Source organism: Chaetodon trifascialis, chromosome 20 (genome assembly GCF_039877785.1).
Source record: "Chaetodon trifascialis isolate fChaTrf1 chromosome 20, fChaTrf1.hap1, whole genome shotgun sequence".
NCBI lineage: Eukaryota > Metazoa > Chordata > Actinopteri > Chaetodontiformes > Chaetodontidae > Chaetodon > Chaetodon trifascialis.
The window spans coordinates 9,265,706-9,283,680 of NC_092075.1; the positions used below are offsets into that span (position 1 = coordinate 9,265,706).

Here is a 17,975-nt window from a genome sequence, read left to right on the forward strand (position 1 = left end):
GCAGACATCACTCCCCATTGGCATGTAAATAAAATTGCGTGTCGGTTGATAAGAGACAAAAATCACCATGCGTGAATGCCAGTGTTTCTCAGTCAAAATATGGACTGTGCTCAGAACTGCACAAATAAATATTTTACAAGCTAAATGAAAAGAAAATAAATCAGTTTTTAGTGAACCAAATTAAGATAGATCCATGTGTTGTTGTTGTTGTTTTGCACATTTTACTGTTTCCTGCAGTTGAAGAAGCAAATAAGGCCATAAAAACACAAACTATAGTGTGACAGATCAGACAAGACAGAAAAGTCACAAGTTATAGTGAAGACAGAAAGAAGACAATCAAGTCGGTTGAGGTAAATATTGTTGTAAACATTGCTTACAGTATCTGACAATTTACATTTCCTGCTTAAAGTATTTAACTCAACAAATGAAACAGGGATTGGTGACACGTGAGGCGCATTCATAGCGCTGCGCCCCCTACCGGTAGAGATACCACCAGACACCAAACTGATGACGTGGTTCGGTCCGTTGACCAGAGCAGCAGTATGGCCGACCAGAGCAGGCAAATAAAACTCGCTGCAGCTAAGAAAAAGGTAAAGTATTTCACGGTCGAGCGGGCTTCATATACAGAAAGCACCGGTCCAGTTTCTCCTCGGCGGTTTGTGTTGCCGGTGTTTTGGTTTTGGTTTTTTTTTTTTTCGTTTTGTTCTAAATTTCTGTGCGGAGCAGGGGTGTTGTCATTACACGTCGTCCGACCTCTGCGCTGTCGCTTGTCCCACCTCTCCCGCTTCTCTCGAGGCTTTAAGGCGTAGGAAAGATTGGTGCTTCGTCCGGGCCTCCGTTGATAGCATTAACTTTTCCAGATTATGTATACTATTTTTAGTTCTTCGAGGCATTTACAACATGCCTTGCCGTGTAGTTAGTCAGCTATTAACTTCACCCACTCTCTCTGCCCGACGGTTTCGTCTGTTTTTTTAGCCAGCGTAAAATGTGGCAAACCTTAACGTGCTAACTAAGGCAAGTTAACGTTAGCAAGCAGGCTACCTAATGAACAGTTGGCTATGGGTGAGTGCAAAGAATGACACCCTGTAGCCGGGCAGCTTTCTGCCTTTTCTTCAGGATGGATCAATTATCTAAAGAAAACGACCAACCAAATGCAGTTTTACATCAAACAGTGCGCTAGCATTGTAGCGAAGTTATGTTGATAGAATGACGGGGACTGTTTTGACAGCTGACACCCTTCTTCCCTGTCCTGCTGTGTGCCTTAGCGAGGTGTGTTAGGCTAGTCAGAAAGATGGCCTTATCAGCTGAGAAATGTTAGCTTCAGGAAAAGACTCGTCAGCATTTTTTTGCTGCCCCACAGTCTTCGTGAACGAGTGGTCGTAGTGATAACATTTGACACCTCGATTCAAGCCAAATATTTTAGAAATGGCAGCTCTTGTAGTTCCCCTACTATTCCCTCTGGTACCCTACGACAGCTGTCACGGGCCCAATCCCCAGAACATACGTACACACGGGGAAGTGTGTTTTAACGTCCACGTGGATTATTTACACATGGATGATCATATTTTGCGGCAAGTTATCAAATTCATCTTGTGTGGTTTAAAACAGTAAGCCACTGAACAAGCGAGTCAGAGTGACAGTCTAAAATATGTTGGCATTGGCTATGCATTCCAGTTTTGGAGTAGCTGGTTAATAGTCAGAGAATGGGAGCAGTCCACCCTGCTTCACATCAGACCAAATTTTCGTCTCCTAGTTCAGTTAGCGTGAACCTCCAGTGGTTAAGACTGACCTGTTCTGACCAATGCATCTAGTTGGTTGAAAGTTTGGAATGATTCCAGAGGCCTACTGCTGGAAGTACTAAGATCAAATATAATTTTAGTGCTTGCTGCACTTCTCACATCTATTGTTTCCTTTTCCGATGTGCTGCTCAGCTGAAGGAGTTTCAGCAGAAGAGCTCCCCTGCTAGTGTGGGAGGAGAAAAGGGTGGAGGAGGAGGAGGTGGTGGAGCAGGGGCAAAGAAGAAGAGGAAGGTGAAGGGGCTGAGCCAACATGATGCACCTTCAGCAGACAGAAACTCCCCAGACAATGTAAGCTAGTCTTTCCATTTGTATGCCTGCTCATCATCTTGTCCTTGTTGGTCAAATAACAACCTCTCTTTTGTTCTTGACAGTCTGTTTGTATTCTTTACATGTCTGGTTTGTCTGTTTGTATTGGGGCCTCTGGTATAGCTTTCGAGAGCCCATGCACAGCAGATACAATCTGCAACATCTCAGTGACTACCGTTTTATAGTAACTGTGGCTGACAGAGCATTACGTACCTGATAAAAATGATCCACATGCTTGTAGATAAAGTCTTTTCCTTTTAGCTTTCTCCAAGTGGAATGATTTGTAATGGCCTGCTTGATCATTTTTTGATCAGAAAATGTTTTACCGCCTGTGAAATGATATGGCTGAATTACTATCAAGCTGGGAAATGTTTTGTTCCTTACAATCAAACACACCAAGTGCAAACAACAGAGAAGCAGTCTTGACACCTATCTGCCAGCCAGGTGACAGGGTGAAAATAATTAACCAAGAAAGACAAGATAACTGGGCAAGAAGCAGATAGTTTTAGCTCCTGATAGTAACAGAGAATTTGAACACATGGATATTTGTAAGTAAAAATTTGTCGAACCTTGTGCAGCAAAGTCTGCCTGCACATGCTAGATTTTTGTCTTGGCTGTAAATTATTTGTCGTGGTGATGTTCATTTTGAGAAATGTTTATCTTTGTCATCTGACCGTCAGTTCTGCATATTGGTTTGTCATATTCAGCTTATTTCATAGGGTGCAAGAGATATGTGAGAAAACACACTCACATTATGTACATTTTAAATGCTAAGTGTTGCCATCATGAATACTAGTCCCTTTTCTCTATTAATAGCTGCTTGTTTTGTCCTGTGTGTTGCTGTGAATCAAGGGACAGAAGGTGGACAGATGCACAGGGACTGAGCCAAATCAAAACAGCAATGTCTGTATCTGATTAATAATAATTAAATAATCACGGTCATGGAAGCATTGAATCATTCACTTGTTTTTAACGTGTCAAAATTAAAATCTAGATTTGTCTGAAATAGAAATTATACTTTATTATACTACTTAATGCGGCTGTGGTATTTTTTGTCTGGTGATTTTAGAAAACAAAAAAGGGTCACATGCCTTGCCATCTTTTTGAGAACATTGACACTCTTAATTAACTTATATGCTGCTTGCCACTACTGTTACATTTAAATATCAAGAAAGTTGTCAGCAGGATTATCAGGAAATTCTGATGGCCATTGAAGAAACACGATTAGGCACGTGACTCGTAGCACACAGCTTTCATGCATAGGGGCTGACTTTCAGGTCAGTTTTCCACAGACCATGTCGGTCTCGAGTTTTTAAGCCTGCTTGGAATCTGGGTTTGTCACAGCTTGCTGCTGAGTCTCATTGCTTGTTCTGATGCAATTTATTCTCCAAACATATTTGACTTTGGTTGGCCAAGACTGGATAGATGGCAGTCTTAAGCAGGATAAGACAGAAAATCTGAGCGTGGTGCTGTCAGTAACCAAAATGCATTCAGTTTTAGGGGTCAGTATAGAGGAGACATTTTAAAATAATGGCAACACATGAAGATAATTCATGACATGAAAATTGTCATTTCTGCCTGATTGTTACCTAAACAAAGTTCTTTGGCCAATTTCTAATTGGCTTTATATTCAGAGGTGAGTAAGCAGGCAAATAATTATAGACTCGACACAGATTATGCTAGCCAAGGGAAGTGTGAGCAAGTTCATTGTGTGTGTTATTTCATAGATCTGATTGTAGAAGAAGCTGAAGCAGCAGGGGATTTGTGGTCAGGGATTATGCCACTCTACAAAGGCAACATGAAACAACAACATTGAAAAAATACAGCACCCTTATTTGGATTTAAATCTCTTTTACATGAGTCATTTTTATCCTGATTGGGTTACACTGATCATCAGTGGTATAAAATGCTCCATAAAATTGCAGGCAATATTTGATGACCACTTGGACCAGTGCACTAGCCTCAGTTTGTCCTCATTACACACCCTACTCACTTTTAGATATCCTTCTAAGATATCTTGTAGTAGCTGCTTCTCTGTGCCTGTTCCTGTGTATGTCTATCACTTTCTAAATCGTTCTCTCACCTTTCACACCTCTTTCATCCTCCACCCTTGTTTCCTTTTTCCTGTAGTTTGACAGTATTCTGAAAGCACTTAGTCAAAGCAATGGAGTAGTCCTACCTACTTATGGCAACACTCAGGTGAGCCTCTGTCTCTCTCTTTCCTTTCTTTGTTTCTACCCTGTCTGTTTTCCAGCCTCTGCATCCCTCTGCTGTAAATAGCTGGTCCTCATGTGGTATTTAACATTGCGCCTAGCTTCCATTCCATTATTACCTCCGTCTTATGTCAAGTGCACGTATTCTTTTTTGTCACATGGATCAGAAATCATGGGACGAACTTGAGTGCAATTGAATTGGTGCTGTGCTTTTTAAATCCATGTCAACTGAGTGCAGTAATGAATAAGAAATGTGAAGGGTGCAAAGTTATTTCTCTTACATCATCTTGGTGTTGTTGGTGATCTTCAAGAGTTCGCCATCTTATCTTCTTATCAGTGTGTATGGGCAGGGTATGCACAATGAGTGGAATGAGTCTCAGTAGTTGCATGGCTGTGATACCTGCACCTGGGTGCATCATGCAGGCATGCATCTGGGAAAACAAGAAATGTGTGCACGTTCACTTTTCAAGTATGCTCTCATTGCTGCTTTTGTTTCTTTGCTGATGGGTTGTTTGTCAGTCATTCACATTGCTGTTGGCATTCATACAGCATGGTCTGTGTTCTTTCAGTGCTTTCATGCTGCAAATGTTTCAGAGAGTGTCATGTGTATCAGTAATGGGGAAAAATTGGTGCAGCAGCGAACAGCTTTCCTGCTACAGTTATCTCCATAAACAACCAAGCTTGCATTAGATGCTCTATAAGCTTTTTACCACAAAAAATGACTAACAGAGTCCCTTCATTTTCTTATTATATTTCCTGTTAGACTATGGCTATCATGCATTCATCTTGACATAATAACATAATCGAGTTAACTGAGCTATAACCTTTATCCGAGTCAGTGCAGTCATCAAGTCATCTCTGCTCAACACATGTAACATCGTTGTGCTCTTTGTGTTGCTCTTTCATCATAACTGCTTTTTCTTGGCATTAAACGAGTGTGTGCACTTTTCTGTGTGTGTATCACCTCAGACCTTTGCTGACGTTGAGGCCATGGGGCTCTCAGTTCCCCAGCTGCTGGAGGACCAAAAGGCCGAGTCTGGTCGAGGCTCACCTGTGTCTAACCCTGCTAGCACTAACATTGCTACTAACCCTGAGTCTGTCAGTCACAACACTGACCTGCAGGTGTGTCTCTCTCTTTCTGTCATTTTCTCTTTTTTCTTCCCTGTCTCTCAAATCTATCAATATCTTGTCATTTGTCATTGTAACTCCTGTATGTCTGTTACATATAAGATTATCTGCCTTAGCATAAAGACTATTAGGCTACTATTATAAGTCTGTTGCCAGTTGCTGCATTTTTATTAATTTATGCATGTGATGGAAACAACAGATCCCCTGCTTTGTTTGTTTGTGATAATATGCATTGTCATCACACATTTCTTTTTCTCAAAAGTGTTTCCTGTGTTCCTTCTCTCTCTGTCACTGTCTCTTCCTCTTTCGATCGTACTTTCTTTTTGCAGGACTATCCTGATACCAATGGCAACGAGAGTTTAACGGAGGAAAAGAGGTGGGTCACCTGATTTGTCACCGCCTGTGTCACACTTGCATGTTTTTATGGAAACACACCACACACAGAACATAGTTTGCGTATGAATATGTGTGGACTGGGTGGGAGTATTGTCGTCATGTCATGCCTGTGAAGGTTTTGCAGTGTTATGGCAAGACATGGGGTTTTTTATGTAGTTAAAGATCATAAATTGGGTATAATAAGCAATACTACTGTGGCTCCAATATGTTCTGCTACTCTAGTCATTGATTACTGATGCAGGACAGTAAATTGGTACAGAGTTAACATGTATTATTAAATATTATTATTTTTGCAATCCTGCAGGCCACTGTCTTCCACAGAGAGCCTGCGACAGCTCTCACAGCAACTGAACGGCCTGGTTTCTGAGGTACGAATGAACACCACCAATTTTACCCCCCCGTCTCACTCACTCACTCACTCACTCACTCACTCACTCACTCACTCACTCACTCACTCACTCACACACACACACACACACACACACACACACACACACCCTTCTTTGTCATACAGTGTAAGGCTTTTAACAATAACACACCACCACTGATGTGCACTTTCAACTGGGGTGTGTTGCATCTATTCTGGGTAGGAATGCGCTGGAAGCATTTTCAAAATTTGCCAGTTGTTCCCAGTGGCCTCAAGCTCACTGACAGCATCCAACAGATACACCGAACAGGCTTGATACATTTTCTCTGAACTTGGTTTGGTTTTGGTCACAGTCAGCAGAAAATCACTCAGGATGCCTTTTGTCACTTTTCTGAGACACAGTTAACATTTTATCTGCTGACCAAAACAATTAATAAGATGAGTGTAGACCAATAGTTTGCTAATCTGTAGTGGGTCATATATAAATATATATGAAGGTATTGTTGCTTCACATGTTGGTGAAATGCAGGTGTTACACTGCTTAGTGAACAAATTGCCCTGTTGCAGTGCATCCAGTACATTTCAGCTTTAAGGGCATAGAGACAGGATATTCTTAATTCAAGTCCCAACTTTTTTGGAATCAGGTTGTAAATAAAAAATGTGTTGTCATTTAGGACATTCACTTCCCATATATTGTGCATGTAAACTTGACTTCAACACAATGAATTTTCTGTGTTGGAAGTGCATTAATGTGCTTGTCTGTGTCACTTCAGTCATCTGCTGCGTATGTGAATGGGGACAGTGCATCCTGTGGCAGTGAGAGAGAACTAGAGGTAAGATAGAAATCTAATGTTTTCTTAGAACTGAAACTTTGATGTTGAAATTTGAAACTCAAGTTAGAGATCAGCCACATAGACTGACAGTATAACCAGGACTACTTCTAAGCATGAAATCATGTTATCACAGAGTGCCTCCATATAAAGTGAAACTCAGTTCACTATCAACATACTGTGCCCAGACTGGATTCTCTCCAGCAGTATTTTATTCTTTGTTATAGGATAGCTGTCTGAAGTGGTAAGCCTCATGTTTGCAGCACTGGCAGTGTAATTTACCCAAATATCTTTGACTCTTTATGTGAGGGTGACCTTTCTGGCACAATTTAATTAACCACACAAAGTACATTACATCTACTCCCCAAGTGAGCCTTGAGCTTAAACTTATCATAACATGTTACAAGTGTATTTTTATTGCATTCTACAACATCTCAGGTCAATGGTGGTTAGTTACAGCAAAGGCTGCTTCATTGCAAGTGAAGTCTTGGTTACTGCTAAAAGTTTGTAAATTTTATTAGGCTACATCCATGCAGCTAGACATGAATGTCTAGACATGAATGTCATGAATGTCTAGCTAGATGGGTGGATCATATTTTAATGTATGGCAGAATAGCAGTAGATATCACAAAGCAACAAATAGTTAAAATGAAATGAGATTCCCAAAAATAACTGCAGTTTGTAAATAAGTGTTGTCCTTTATGTAACAGTTTAAATGGGCTCTATGTATAGACAAAAGTACAGAAACATACTGTCATGTAGAATTTCTCTTGTGCACCTTTGGACCAGGTAATGTTATTTCAATGACCACAATTTGAGAGGACACTTTGATCCATTAAGTGCAACTTGGAAACAAACTTGGCACTTCATATGACAGTCTAGAGAAATTAAGGTCATGTGGAACCTGTCCACATCTTGCAAAGAATGAAGGCGCCTCTACCTTTTAGCCGGCTCCATTAATCAGTTTAATAACCATCGTTTATTTTAATTATTTGCTTTTCATCTCATTATTGAAAACACATTTTGCACCACCTGTGAAGGTGCCATTGTTTACCTCCATGTTAATAATTCACATTTGAATTTTTCTCCTCCCATGTGTCCTTTATTTGACTTTTTCCCACTGCACCTTATACCTCTCTTCTTTTTTTTTCTTTTTTTTTTATTTCCCCTTTCCCGGATGCATGTGTGCACGTGATAGAGTCGGAACCAGGAGCTGGCAGCTGCCCTGGAGTCCAGCAACCTAACAAACTCTCAGCTCAATACCAAGCTAGACCAGCTGGTAAGAAGCTGTGTGTGTATGCATATCTGTGTGCGCACATTTGTGTGTGATTGGAGAAATCCCTTTCCAGCCATTTCACTATTACCACATTAGTGCATGTACTGTATCCATTCTGTATGTCATCTTGTGTAACACATACACAAGTCATGCATGGTTTTCTTTCACTTAGGTTGACTAAAGTATATTTCTGCAAAGTATAACGTCTGCATTAAGAGCATTTGGGTGCACACTTTGGTCAGAGCTGTCATAACCTGATGGTAGATGTCTAGTTGAAGGCATTTTCTCTCCAGTTTAGCACACTAACAGCTATAAACTCAAAGCTTCAAATTAACACAAAAGGTTAACCCAACAGAGAAAGCAGGTTAATTATTTCAGTATTTTGCACCATCCATTTCCTGTCTGGCATGCAGATGAGGTCTTTTGTGCCAGAGTTTTGCGTTTTATGTTACACAAGTACAATTGTGTAACACTGCTGCGGTGATAAAAGAAATGTTGATCCTCCCTAAATTAAAATTTATATCCTGTTGCTCTGGCAGGCACAACAATCTCAGGGGCTCACAGAACAGCTGCAGAAGGTAATTTTTTTTTCTCTGCTATCTGCTGGACTGTCATTCCAGTTTTTCCAGTCTATTGAATTGTTGCTTCCTTCCTGGTCATTCATTGACTTTGGTATTTTTCTTCCTTCAGGAGCGAAAGGAATTTGAACAGAGGTTTTCAAAAGAGCAGGGAGCCATGCGAGAGCAATTACAGGTAACTTCTCTTTCCCAAACACATGAATTGAATTTGTCTGATGGCGTGCTTTCAGAATTTCTGAAACCATGCGTCTTAGCAGAAAAGAAATAGTCGAAAAGGCATCATTGTATTGCCATGTTAAGTATTTGTGTGTAATGTCAGAGTCCATGGTGCCACTGTGGTATCAACTGGATTGAAATGTGATCCGAGAACACACCCACCTGTCCCCCGATCGCTCACCCTGACATGAATAAATTGTCTCGTCTGTGTAGGAAGGCTGAAGCACGAGTGTAATTACTCTGTAAAGACTTGTATTTAGTTCATGTTGTGATATAATGAGGGACTTGATGTAAAGTCAGTTGGCTTTACAGTAGTCTCATGAAACGCCGTGCTCTCTTTTTGTCCTCTCCCAAGGTTCACATCCAGACCATTGGTATACTGGTGTCTGAGAAATCAGAGCTACAAACAGCACTACAATACACACAACAGGCTGCACGGCAGAAAACCGGTGTGTGCATTTTATAATTTTCCTCATGGCAAGACCTTACCCCTTCAGCACTTAGTTAACAGTATGTGTGTGTCTCTCCCTTTGTGTTTGTGTGTAGCCGAGACAGAGGAGTTGAATAGCCGTCTGCAGGCAACAAAGCAAAGAGTGTCAGAGCTGGAGAGAACTCTCTCATCTGTCTCAACACAACAGAAACAGTTTGAAAAGGTAAGAAACATCGCAGTAATCACTGTCACAGAAACAGAAGTCACTGAGAAATGAGTAACGGAGGTGCTTACTGAAACCACAATGAGTTGCATGCATGTAGTATGGATAAGCAGCCACGCATAAAATTATATGCCTTCATTCGATGGTTTGGTCATGCTAGCCAAGTGCCTTTCTTATTTTTAATAAATGTTTGGGGTTTTTTTTGTCTCCAGCACAACAAAGAGCTTGAAAAGGAGAGAGACAACCTGAGGCTAGAGATGTTCAGACTGAAGTAAGTCATTTTAACCTTGTATACACAAGGAGATGTATTTCACAACATTTCCACAGCAGAAGAGTTGACATTAATAATGATATTTAGAGTCTGTCAAAGGTGTGAAACGCAACAGATGGCATGAGAAAGTCTCCCAAGTCCTATTAGACTCTCACAGGTTCGAAATGATAATCAGTCGCTGCGTGTGCGTGTGTGTGTGTGTGTGTTCACAGCAATTTGAGTGAAGAGTCAAAACAGCAGAACTCAGAGCTTTCAGAGCAGCTAAAGCTGAGTACACAAGAGAATGGAGCAATGAGGCTGGAGGTGGAAGATCTTCGCAAGAGGCTTGAGATAGCTGACCTCATGTTGCAACAGGTGACAACATTTTACAGTACAGTACATACACTCTTAAACTAATCCTTTTCTTAGCAGTAGTTGGAAGTGGTGAATCAAATCTAAAGCCAGTCTACAAGGAAAGGCAATGTTTGCCATTGGTTTCATTTTGTTTGCTGATAATGCAGCCCCATGTCATGTTTTCATGTATTCTCTCCATTTCACACCAGTGTCTGTTCTTTATATGTCTCTCCAGTGCTCCAGTCAGTCAGATCCCAACAGTGCCAGCCAGCAGGTCCAGTTACTGCTGGAAGAGAAGCAGCAGCTCGAGGCACACAGTCACCAGGTCTGTGTACAAGGACTTTTCTCTTACAGTTATTTGCATATGTTTCCCTGTTTGGATGTTAATTTAAAGAGTTTTATGGCAACTCATTGTCAACTAACTACACACTAGTCTCCCTGCATTCATTCATTTATTGATACATATACCTCAGCCACAGTCCTTGTAACTGCCCTGTTAGTATTTGCATTGAGTGACCTATGAGATTTCATCTACCTTTCCTATTTTTCCTCTTCCTCTCCACATTTGATTATTTGATGCATAAGAGTTGCAAACAAACATTTTTTTATGAGCAGAAAGCATCATCATGTTAAAACCATGTTATGTTTTGTGTTGACATTTTAGCTGTTGGAGTCGATTTCCCAGCTGCAGACAGAGAGGGACTGCTATGCAGAGCAGATCCAGGAGGAGGGCCGTGTATGGAAGGACAAAACAGAACAGCTGCTAACACAGGTAAGCTATGCAGTAACATCAGCATAGACATAATGATTGACTATAGCTCATAGCTTTGAAATAAATAGAGTGGTTCACATGTGTGTGTCTGCGCCGAATAAATGACTCATTGATCCGTGTCGAATTTGTGTCTGTGCAGGTGTCTTTGGTTGCAGAGGAGAGGGACAGAAACATCAACCGAGTCCAAGAACTGGAGGCGAGCATCGCAGAGCTGAAAAATGCTGCAGGTAAGAGCTTCACACTACCCTCATCTAGTGCTGCTTCTTTTTCCTGGCTTTTCTGCAGCCACCTCCTCAATGTGATGAAATCCTCTGGTAAATAAGATGTCCGACTTCCTGATCATAGCAGGATTAACGGAATGGGCTCCACTTAGCTTCCACCAGTATACATTAAGCTGCTTCTGGGATCAAGGAAAGTAAAGCTCAGGGGGAAAGAAGACTGGAGCCTACTGATTGAACATTTTGAGTAATGTTTAAGTAGTGTCAAGATCTCCAAATATTTGTCTCTTAAAGGCTGTATAGCTATCTGCGTATATATCACAGATATATCAGCAGTGTAAGATTTTACTTTTATTGTCAACTTTTTAGTTTAAAAGTTTGAAAACACATATTTTTTTTTGTTTACGGTAATATTTATTTATGTTTAGTTCAGGTAAGCGATAAGATGTTTTTTTTATTGATCTCCAAGAGGGGAAATTCAGGTGGTCAGCCTAATATTAAAAGCTGACTATAGTCTCCTGTATTTCTCTGCAGCAAAATTAGTGTCAAAAACTGTCATCCTCCTTCTCCTCCAGCATTACTGTCCCAGGAGAGAGAGGCTCGGGATAATGCAGAGCCTCAGTCTTCAGGCCCATCAGAGAGTGAGGTGGCTCTGCAGGAGGCCCTCAACACTCTGCAACAGGAGAAAGATGCTCTTGCTGCACAGTACCAGGCACAGGTATGCATTACCACTGACACATGCTTTAACAGGCCTGTTTTAACTAATCACAAATTATAATGGAATTTTATATCATGCAGAATATTACCATGGTCATTCACCCATAACAGTTGAAAGTTACACCAATTGATCTGCTCTTTACATAATATTTCAGAGATCATTAGTACTCTGAGGTTTGCGGTTTCTATAATTAGCCCCTGCCATGTTTCCCCCAGCTGCGAGATAACGAGCAGCTGAGCCGCCTGTGTGCAGAGCAGGAGACGCGTCGAGAGGAGCTGGAGCGGCAGGTGGAGAGCCATGTCCAGGAGGAGGAGGACCGGCGGCGCATGTTGGAGGATGTTCAGTCAGACAAGGCCACTATTAGCCGTGCTCTCACCCAGAACCGTACACTGAAGGACCAGCTGGCTGAGCTACAGAACGGTTTTGTGAAACTGGTGAGGCTGAAAACCTTTCTGTCCATCTGTCCTTTTTAAGTGACACATTTTGAAAGTGCTGTTATTTATATTCTTGATGTTTCTTTCGTTTCTGTCTCTACTTAGTATGATTTTGCCGGCATCGTATCCATCCATGCATTTTGTGTCTGAATTTATCTTCTTGTTTCTTTTTCTTGTCTTTGTTATTTGGTTATTGTGCGAAGGTTTTATTCAGGCTACATTCATTAGGAAAGTACATTCATAGCAAGCATTACCTCAGAGGGTGGGAGACTGCTGTCTTTATGCCAGAATTCCCTCATTTGTACAGACTAATGAGAACATGGAGCTGACCACTGCCATCCAGTCAGAGCAACATGTGAAAAAGGAGCTGGCTCGCAGAATGGGCGAACTGCAAGAGGCACTGCACAACGTCAAGGAGCAGGTGTGGTCTTTCATACACACACACAAACACACACTCTATGAAAAACAGCTGCTGATGGAGTTTCATGTTGTGGGACTTTTTTTCTATACTTGTCTGCCATACGCATACAGGTGTATTAACACAACTGAGTAATATATGATAACAGTATCTGAAAAGACATTAAATTAATTAATTTTTTTGACAGCACATTCATTTTCTGCCCCCTCTTGGTATTCCTCTGTTTCCTCGGCTCCAGCTGGAACTGAAAAGTAAGGAGATGCAGGGTGTAATCGAGCAGCGCGACCAGGTAGTGGCGCACCTGCAGCAGTATTGTGCTGGCTACCAGGCTCTGGCCTCAGAAAGGGAGCAGCTCCACCACCAGTATCTGCAACAGATCCAGCTCATGGATCGGCTGCAGCATGATGAAACCCACGGCCGTGTGCAACTGGAGATCAGTCACAATCAGCTCAAACAAGCACAGGTGCGGATTTAAGGGATAAGGCCTTTTTCCCCACCATTAATGATACATCAGAATATTGCAGTCCAGTCTGTTGTGATATTTTAATAGAACATCATACACTTACAAATATGTTGAGACTGCTTTAAAGGGTCTGGAATCAGTTCTTTATACACTATATTTATAGTATGCTGAGTGACATTACCCTCTGTAATTGTCTCTTCTTCCACCACACATCAACTTTTTTTCCATCGTTGTTTTGAATGACTCTCTGTCTCCCCCTACAGGAGCATTTGGAACTGTTAATGAGAGACAATGAGCAGCTGAAGACCGAGGTGAGGGAGCTTCTCAGCAGCTCAGCTCTTGCCCCATCATCCAGAGACCAAGGTAAGAGATATCTATTATTGGTACATCTCTACTTTTTGCCCCTTTGTTTTATATAAAGGGGCAAAAAGCTTCTCCATATTTATTTCTTGGCGTGCCCTTCTCCTTTTGAAATTCAGTGCTAGAAAATGTACTCAAGTTCCCTTCATATACATTCATGTGGTCATGACCCACATGTTGAGCAGCACAAAGGCTTTCTTTTTTCCAGATTGTTTATTTTGATAGAAATCAACATAGAAACTGAAAACTGTCCTCTTTCACATGAAACAAGGACACAGTGTTATTGATGCAAAGCATCTGACACCTTCTAATAGTAGAGCTGCAGTACCAGCAGTTTCAGAGCTGCAGTTCCCGTCTAACCTGTGCCACCTACAGGCAAGGAAAATAAGAGCAGCAGCAATTTTGACACTTGCACCACTTGTGAGGATTGAGTGTGACTTTCTCGGATAATTCATTCAAGAAATTGAAGAAAATATCTGTATAAACTTATTATAAAACAGTATTAATTTGTCATTATGTCACTTAGGTGATGGAGTGGAAAGCCAGTCCCTCCAAGAGAGTCCAAAGATGTCCTCCTCCATAGTTATCCCTGAAGACTTTGAGAGCCAGAAGGAGATGGTGAGGAGGGTGATGAATAATCTCACCCAAAAACTACTTGAGCCCACGTGGACTTCTCGTTTTCCTTTGCTTTGACCCTTTTCATCCACTCCCTCCCATTATTTTCTGCTCCCTGCCTGCAGGAGGATTTTATCCGGGGAGCTTTGGCTCAGTTGGAGGCTGAGAGGGACGAGGCCAGAAGGCAATTGGAGGAAGAGCACAGGCTCCACATGGCGGCCCGGCACCAGACCGCTGTGGCCCTCAGCCTTGAGCACCAGCACCACAGCAACAAACAAGTTCATGACCACCATCACGAGCATCACGAGCATCACGAGCACGATCACTCTCAGGGCCAACATAGTCACTGTGAACACAGTCACGAGCACTCAGGTGAGGAAGACTGGATGGTTTGTTTGGGTGTGAGCATGCAAATGCTTTAACAATCACTAAACCAAGACTATACTTCTAGAATAGGACAGTGTGTGTCTGTTTGAATACAGTTAAGCCTGAATAATGTTCTGTAATGAATTCAGATTACATAGATAAAACAGTAGATGGGGTGCGTTTTGTAAACGCACTGTCCTCTTTCCAGAAGGAGGAGTTCCGGTGGAAGTTCATCAGGCCCTGCAAGCTGCCATGGAGAAGCTCCAGCAGCGTTTCACATCCCTCATGCAAGAGAAAGCTGACCTGAAGGAGAGGGTGGAGGAGCTGGAGCACCGCTGCATCCAGCTGTCTGGAGAGACAGACACTATAGGTGAGACAGAGGGGTTTTGCTTTTTTTATAATACTGTTTTGGTTGAGTCTAATGGCTTAATACTTTGTTAGCAGGACAGAAATAGTCTTCATCACTGTCTGTTACTGTGTTCTCTCTTTCCAGGGGAGTACATAGCCCTGTACCAGAGTCAGCGGGCCATCATGAAGCAGAAACACCACGAGAAGGAGCAGTACATCAGCATGCTGGCCCAGGACAAGGAGGAGATGAAGGTATTTGAATTAACTTTTTTCTCAGTTTTCTTACCAACATTCAGAGCCTGTTTAATATAATGGAAAAATGTCATAAGTGTTCATTGACTAAGATAAGACTTAAATGCACAGAATATTGATCCACTGAAACTCGACTTGAAAAAAACAAGATGAGGTTAATTAAACATGATAAAAAGAAGGGCATGAGACACAGGACCAGTATGCAAAGTTAATGCTACTACAGCAGTTTCATCTTCTCCTCTGATCTAACATTTTTTCTGCATGCCTTGCGTCTCCACTGTCCATCAGGCGAAGCTGGCTGAGCTGCAGGATCTGGTAATGAGGCTGGTGGCCGAGAGGAACGACTGGTACAGCCGCTACAGCGGAGCTGTGGCCGGCACGGGCACAGTGAACCCCGACCTGCTTCCTGCTGGGGAGGATCACACACACCCAGAGCACCAAGCACACACACACACGGAGCTAAATGCTGCCAGTGGAGCAGGTAGGCACAAATAGTAGTACTGCCCCTGCTGCATCATAAATCAAAAACAGCAAAATCAGTTACATCTTGTGTCCAGAGGAGTGGGTCCTCTCTCAAGCTGCATGTACTCAACAGGTTGAGCTGTCCTCACTTTGCTGTCTGCATTTACATGGACATCGGACAGCAGCATTTATCCGGCTCACGTTAATGTAGTCAGAGCAAAGGTGCAGTCACAGTGGATTTCGCCAGGTGAAATTTACTTGCTTGTTTTGGCCAAAAGCAGATGAGACAGGAAATGGCATGGGTAGGGTTTTAAACAAGAAACACAGAAGCTAGAAAGGGTAATGGGCTAGCTACAGGACTCCACAAAGCTGTTAATTCTACAGCTTCTTATGAAATACTGTCCTTTCACTCGCTGCAGCCATTCAGCATCCCGTCTTCTTTGCAGCTTATATTATGTAGCGATGCAGTTCTAAGTGTCAGAGTGCAATCAGATTAAACTTTGTGCAAAGCTGAGGTCAATTCACCAACAGAGGTGAATATTGTCTCACCCCGTTCTTCAGAGAAATGCATGGGGAGGGAAATACGACTGCAACTTAAGAATAATCTCTGTTAAGACATGTTTCTGTCAAAGAGGTGTCATTGCAAGTGCAGTCCATGTAAATGATGTCTGTACTTCTCCTTCTATTAAGAATACAGGTACTCTCTCCTCTCATTGTTTTAGAAGTAAATGCTCTTTTTATATTTAATGAAATTTCTCCCTCTCTGTCTCTGCTGCAGAAGCCATGGAGGTCATCCCTCTGTCAGAGCCCACCACAGGCCTGGAAGCCTCTTCATCCCAGACGCTCGGGTCAGCCCAGACCGACTCCAAGCCCCTGGTGCCCAAAGAGGATGGCACAGCCCAGCAGATCATGCAGCTGCTCCAGGAGATCCAGAACCCCCAGGGAGCACTAAGATCACCCCCCTTCCTCGGGGAGAACCCCTGCATCCCCTTCTTCTACCGACCTGACGAACAGGACGAAGTCAAGATCCTGGTGGTGTGAGGCGTGGGTGTGACTGAGGCTGGTGTATTTGTGTGTGTGTATGTGTGTGAGATATTGGACATGTCTTGAGGTCTGGGGAATATTTATCACCACAGTTTACCATATTTGTACCTTATTTATCAGATTCACAAACACTTGCAAAACTGGTCATAGATCCGTCAATCTCTTTGACCCAGTTACGTTAAAAAGCCCCCTCCCTGTTCCTTTGTTGGCACTAATGCGTGTGTGGTTAAAAGGAATAGTTTCCATTTGTTGTTTTTCTGTGTTTGTTGTTATTGTTTTTGTTTTTTTGTGTCTATGATGCCCTTCTCAGAGAAGAGATAATTGGTATTCCTTAATGCAATCTGATTATTCTCCTTACCGCAATTTTTAATTCCCATCCTCCCTCTCGTCTCCCATCTTACACATAAGTGCAATAAAGGGGCCGTATATTCTGCCCCCTCGCTGAAAAAGTACTTAAAGAGCTGTCAGAAATTAGCAGCCTGTTTGTGTGCAACTTTATTTTAGTGCAGATCTCAGTTTTATACAGTTCACTGTACAAATGCCAAAAAATGAGCATCACGTTTGAATGTAATAACCCGAGTATTTACCCGTATGTTTCTGTAATGAAGAAATGTGAGGAGAGCTGATGATGGCGAAAGGGAGAAGAGATAAAGAGTGAGGTGTGAGTTACAGTCGGTAAAGAAACTCCGTGCACATAATTGCTTTTGAACTATAGGCGCTGAACCAAGAGCTCGCTAGTTACATGATCAGGTGCTGGAAGGTGGAGGCGGGTGTGGCAGATGGGTACTGTTCCTAAAACTACCTTTGCTTCACATCGTCTTTTTCCTCCAGTCACTGAAAATACGTCGTATGCTTGTACAGTGTGAAATGTCAATATATGTGAAACGTTTGTGTTGTGATGTCGAACATCCTGTTAGACTGAGAGGAGACGCCACGGTTAAGAAAAGGTGGTGTCGAAGTCATTGGAGGGATAGATGCAATTTAAAGACCCCATGAAGAAACAAACACCTTAAGTTATTGAGTTCTGTCATTAAGGCATTATCTTCTCATTAGCTGCTGAAACAGTGGAGAAGGGCACCGTCTGATTCAGATAAATAAAACAGCGTAGGGTGCGGTACAGGGGGCTCCTTTCCACATTG

General features: G+C 42.2%; 1 protein-coding gene across 7 annotated transcripts; it reads left to right on the forward strand.

Moving 5' to 3' along the window:
• Window positions 1–512: 512 nt before the first annotated feature.
• On the forward strand, window positions 513–17,258 carry golga2 (golgin A2). 7 transcript variants are annotated; one of them, XM_070988604.1, is made up of 28 exons: window positions 532–590; window positions 1,932–2,087; window positions 4,236–4,304; window positions 5,288–5,440; window positions 5,776–5,822; window positions 6,147–6,210; window positions 6,983–7,042; window positions 8,238–8,318; window positions 8,855–8,893; window positions 9,006–9,068; window positions 9,465–9,558; window positions 9,656–9,762; window positions 9,975–10,033; window positions 10,246–10,387; window positions 10,602–10,691; window positions 11,031–11,138; window positions 11,278–11,365; window positions 11,932–12,074; window positions 12,290–12,508; window positions 12,816–12,929; window positions 13,165–13,389; window positions 13,653–13,752; window positions 14,276–14,367; window positions 14,490–14,736; window positions 14,939–15,100; window positions 15,224–15,330; window positions 15,619–15,811; window positions 16,571–17,258. In XM_070988604.1, the coding sequence occupies exons 1-28, from the start codon at window positions 543–545 to the stop codon at window positions 16,831–16,833; spliced, it is 3,333 nt and encodes a 1,110-aa protein (XP_070844705.1). In that variant the 5' UTR covers window positions 532–542; the 3' UTR covers window positions 16,834–17,258. The 7 variants fall into 7 exon arrangements, with proteins under 7 accessions (XP_070844710.1, XP_070844705.1, XP_070844706.1 ...); XM_070988605.1 differs by having other exon boundaries at window positions 4,236–4,299; window positions 5,283–5,440; XM_070988609.1 differs by lacking the exon at window positions 5,288–5,440 and having other exon boundaries at window positions 513–590.
• Window positions 17,259–17,975: the final 717 nt, after the last annotated feature.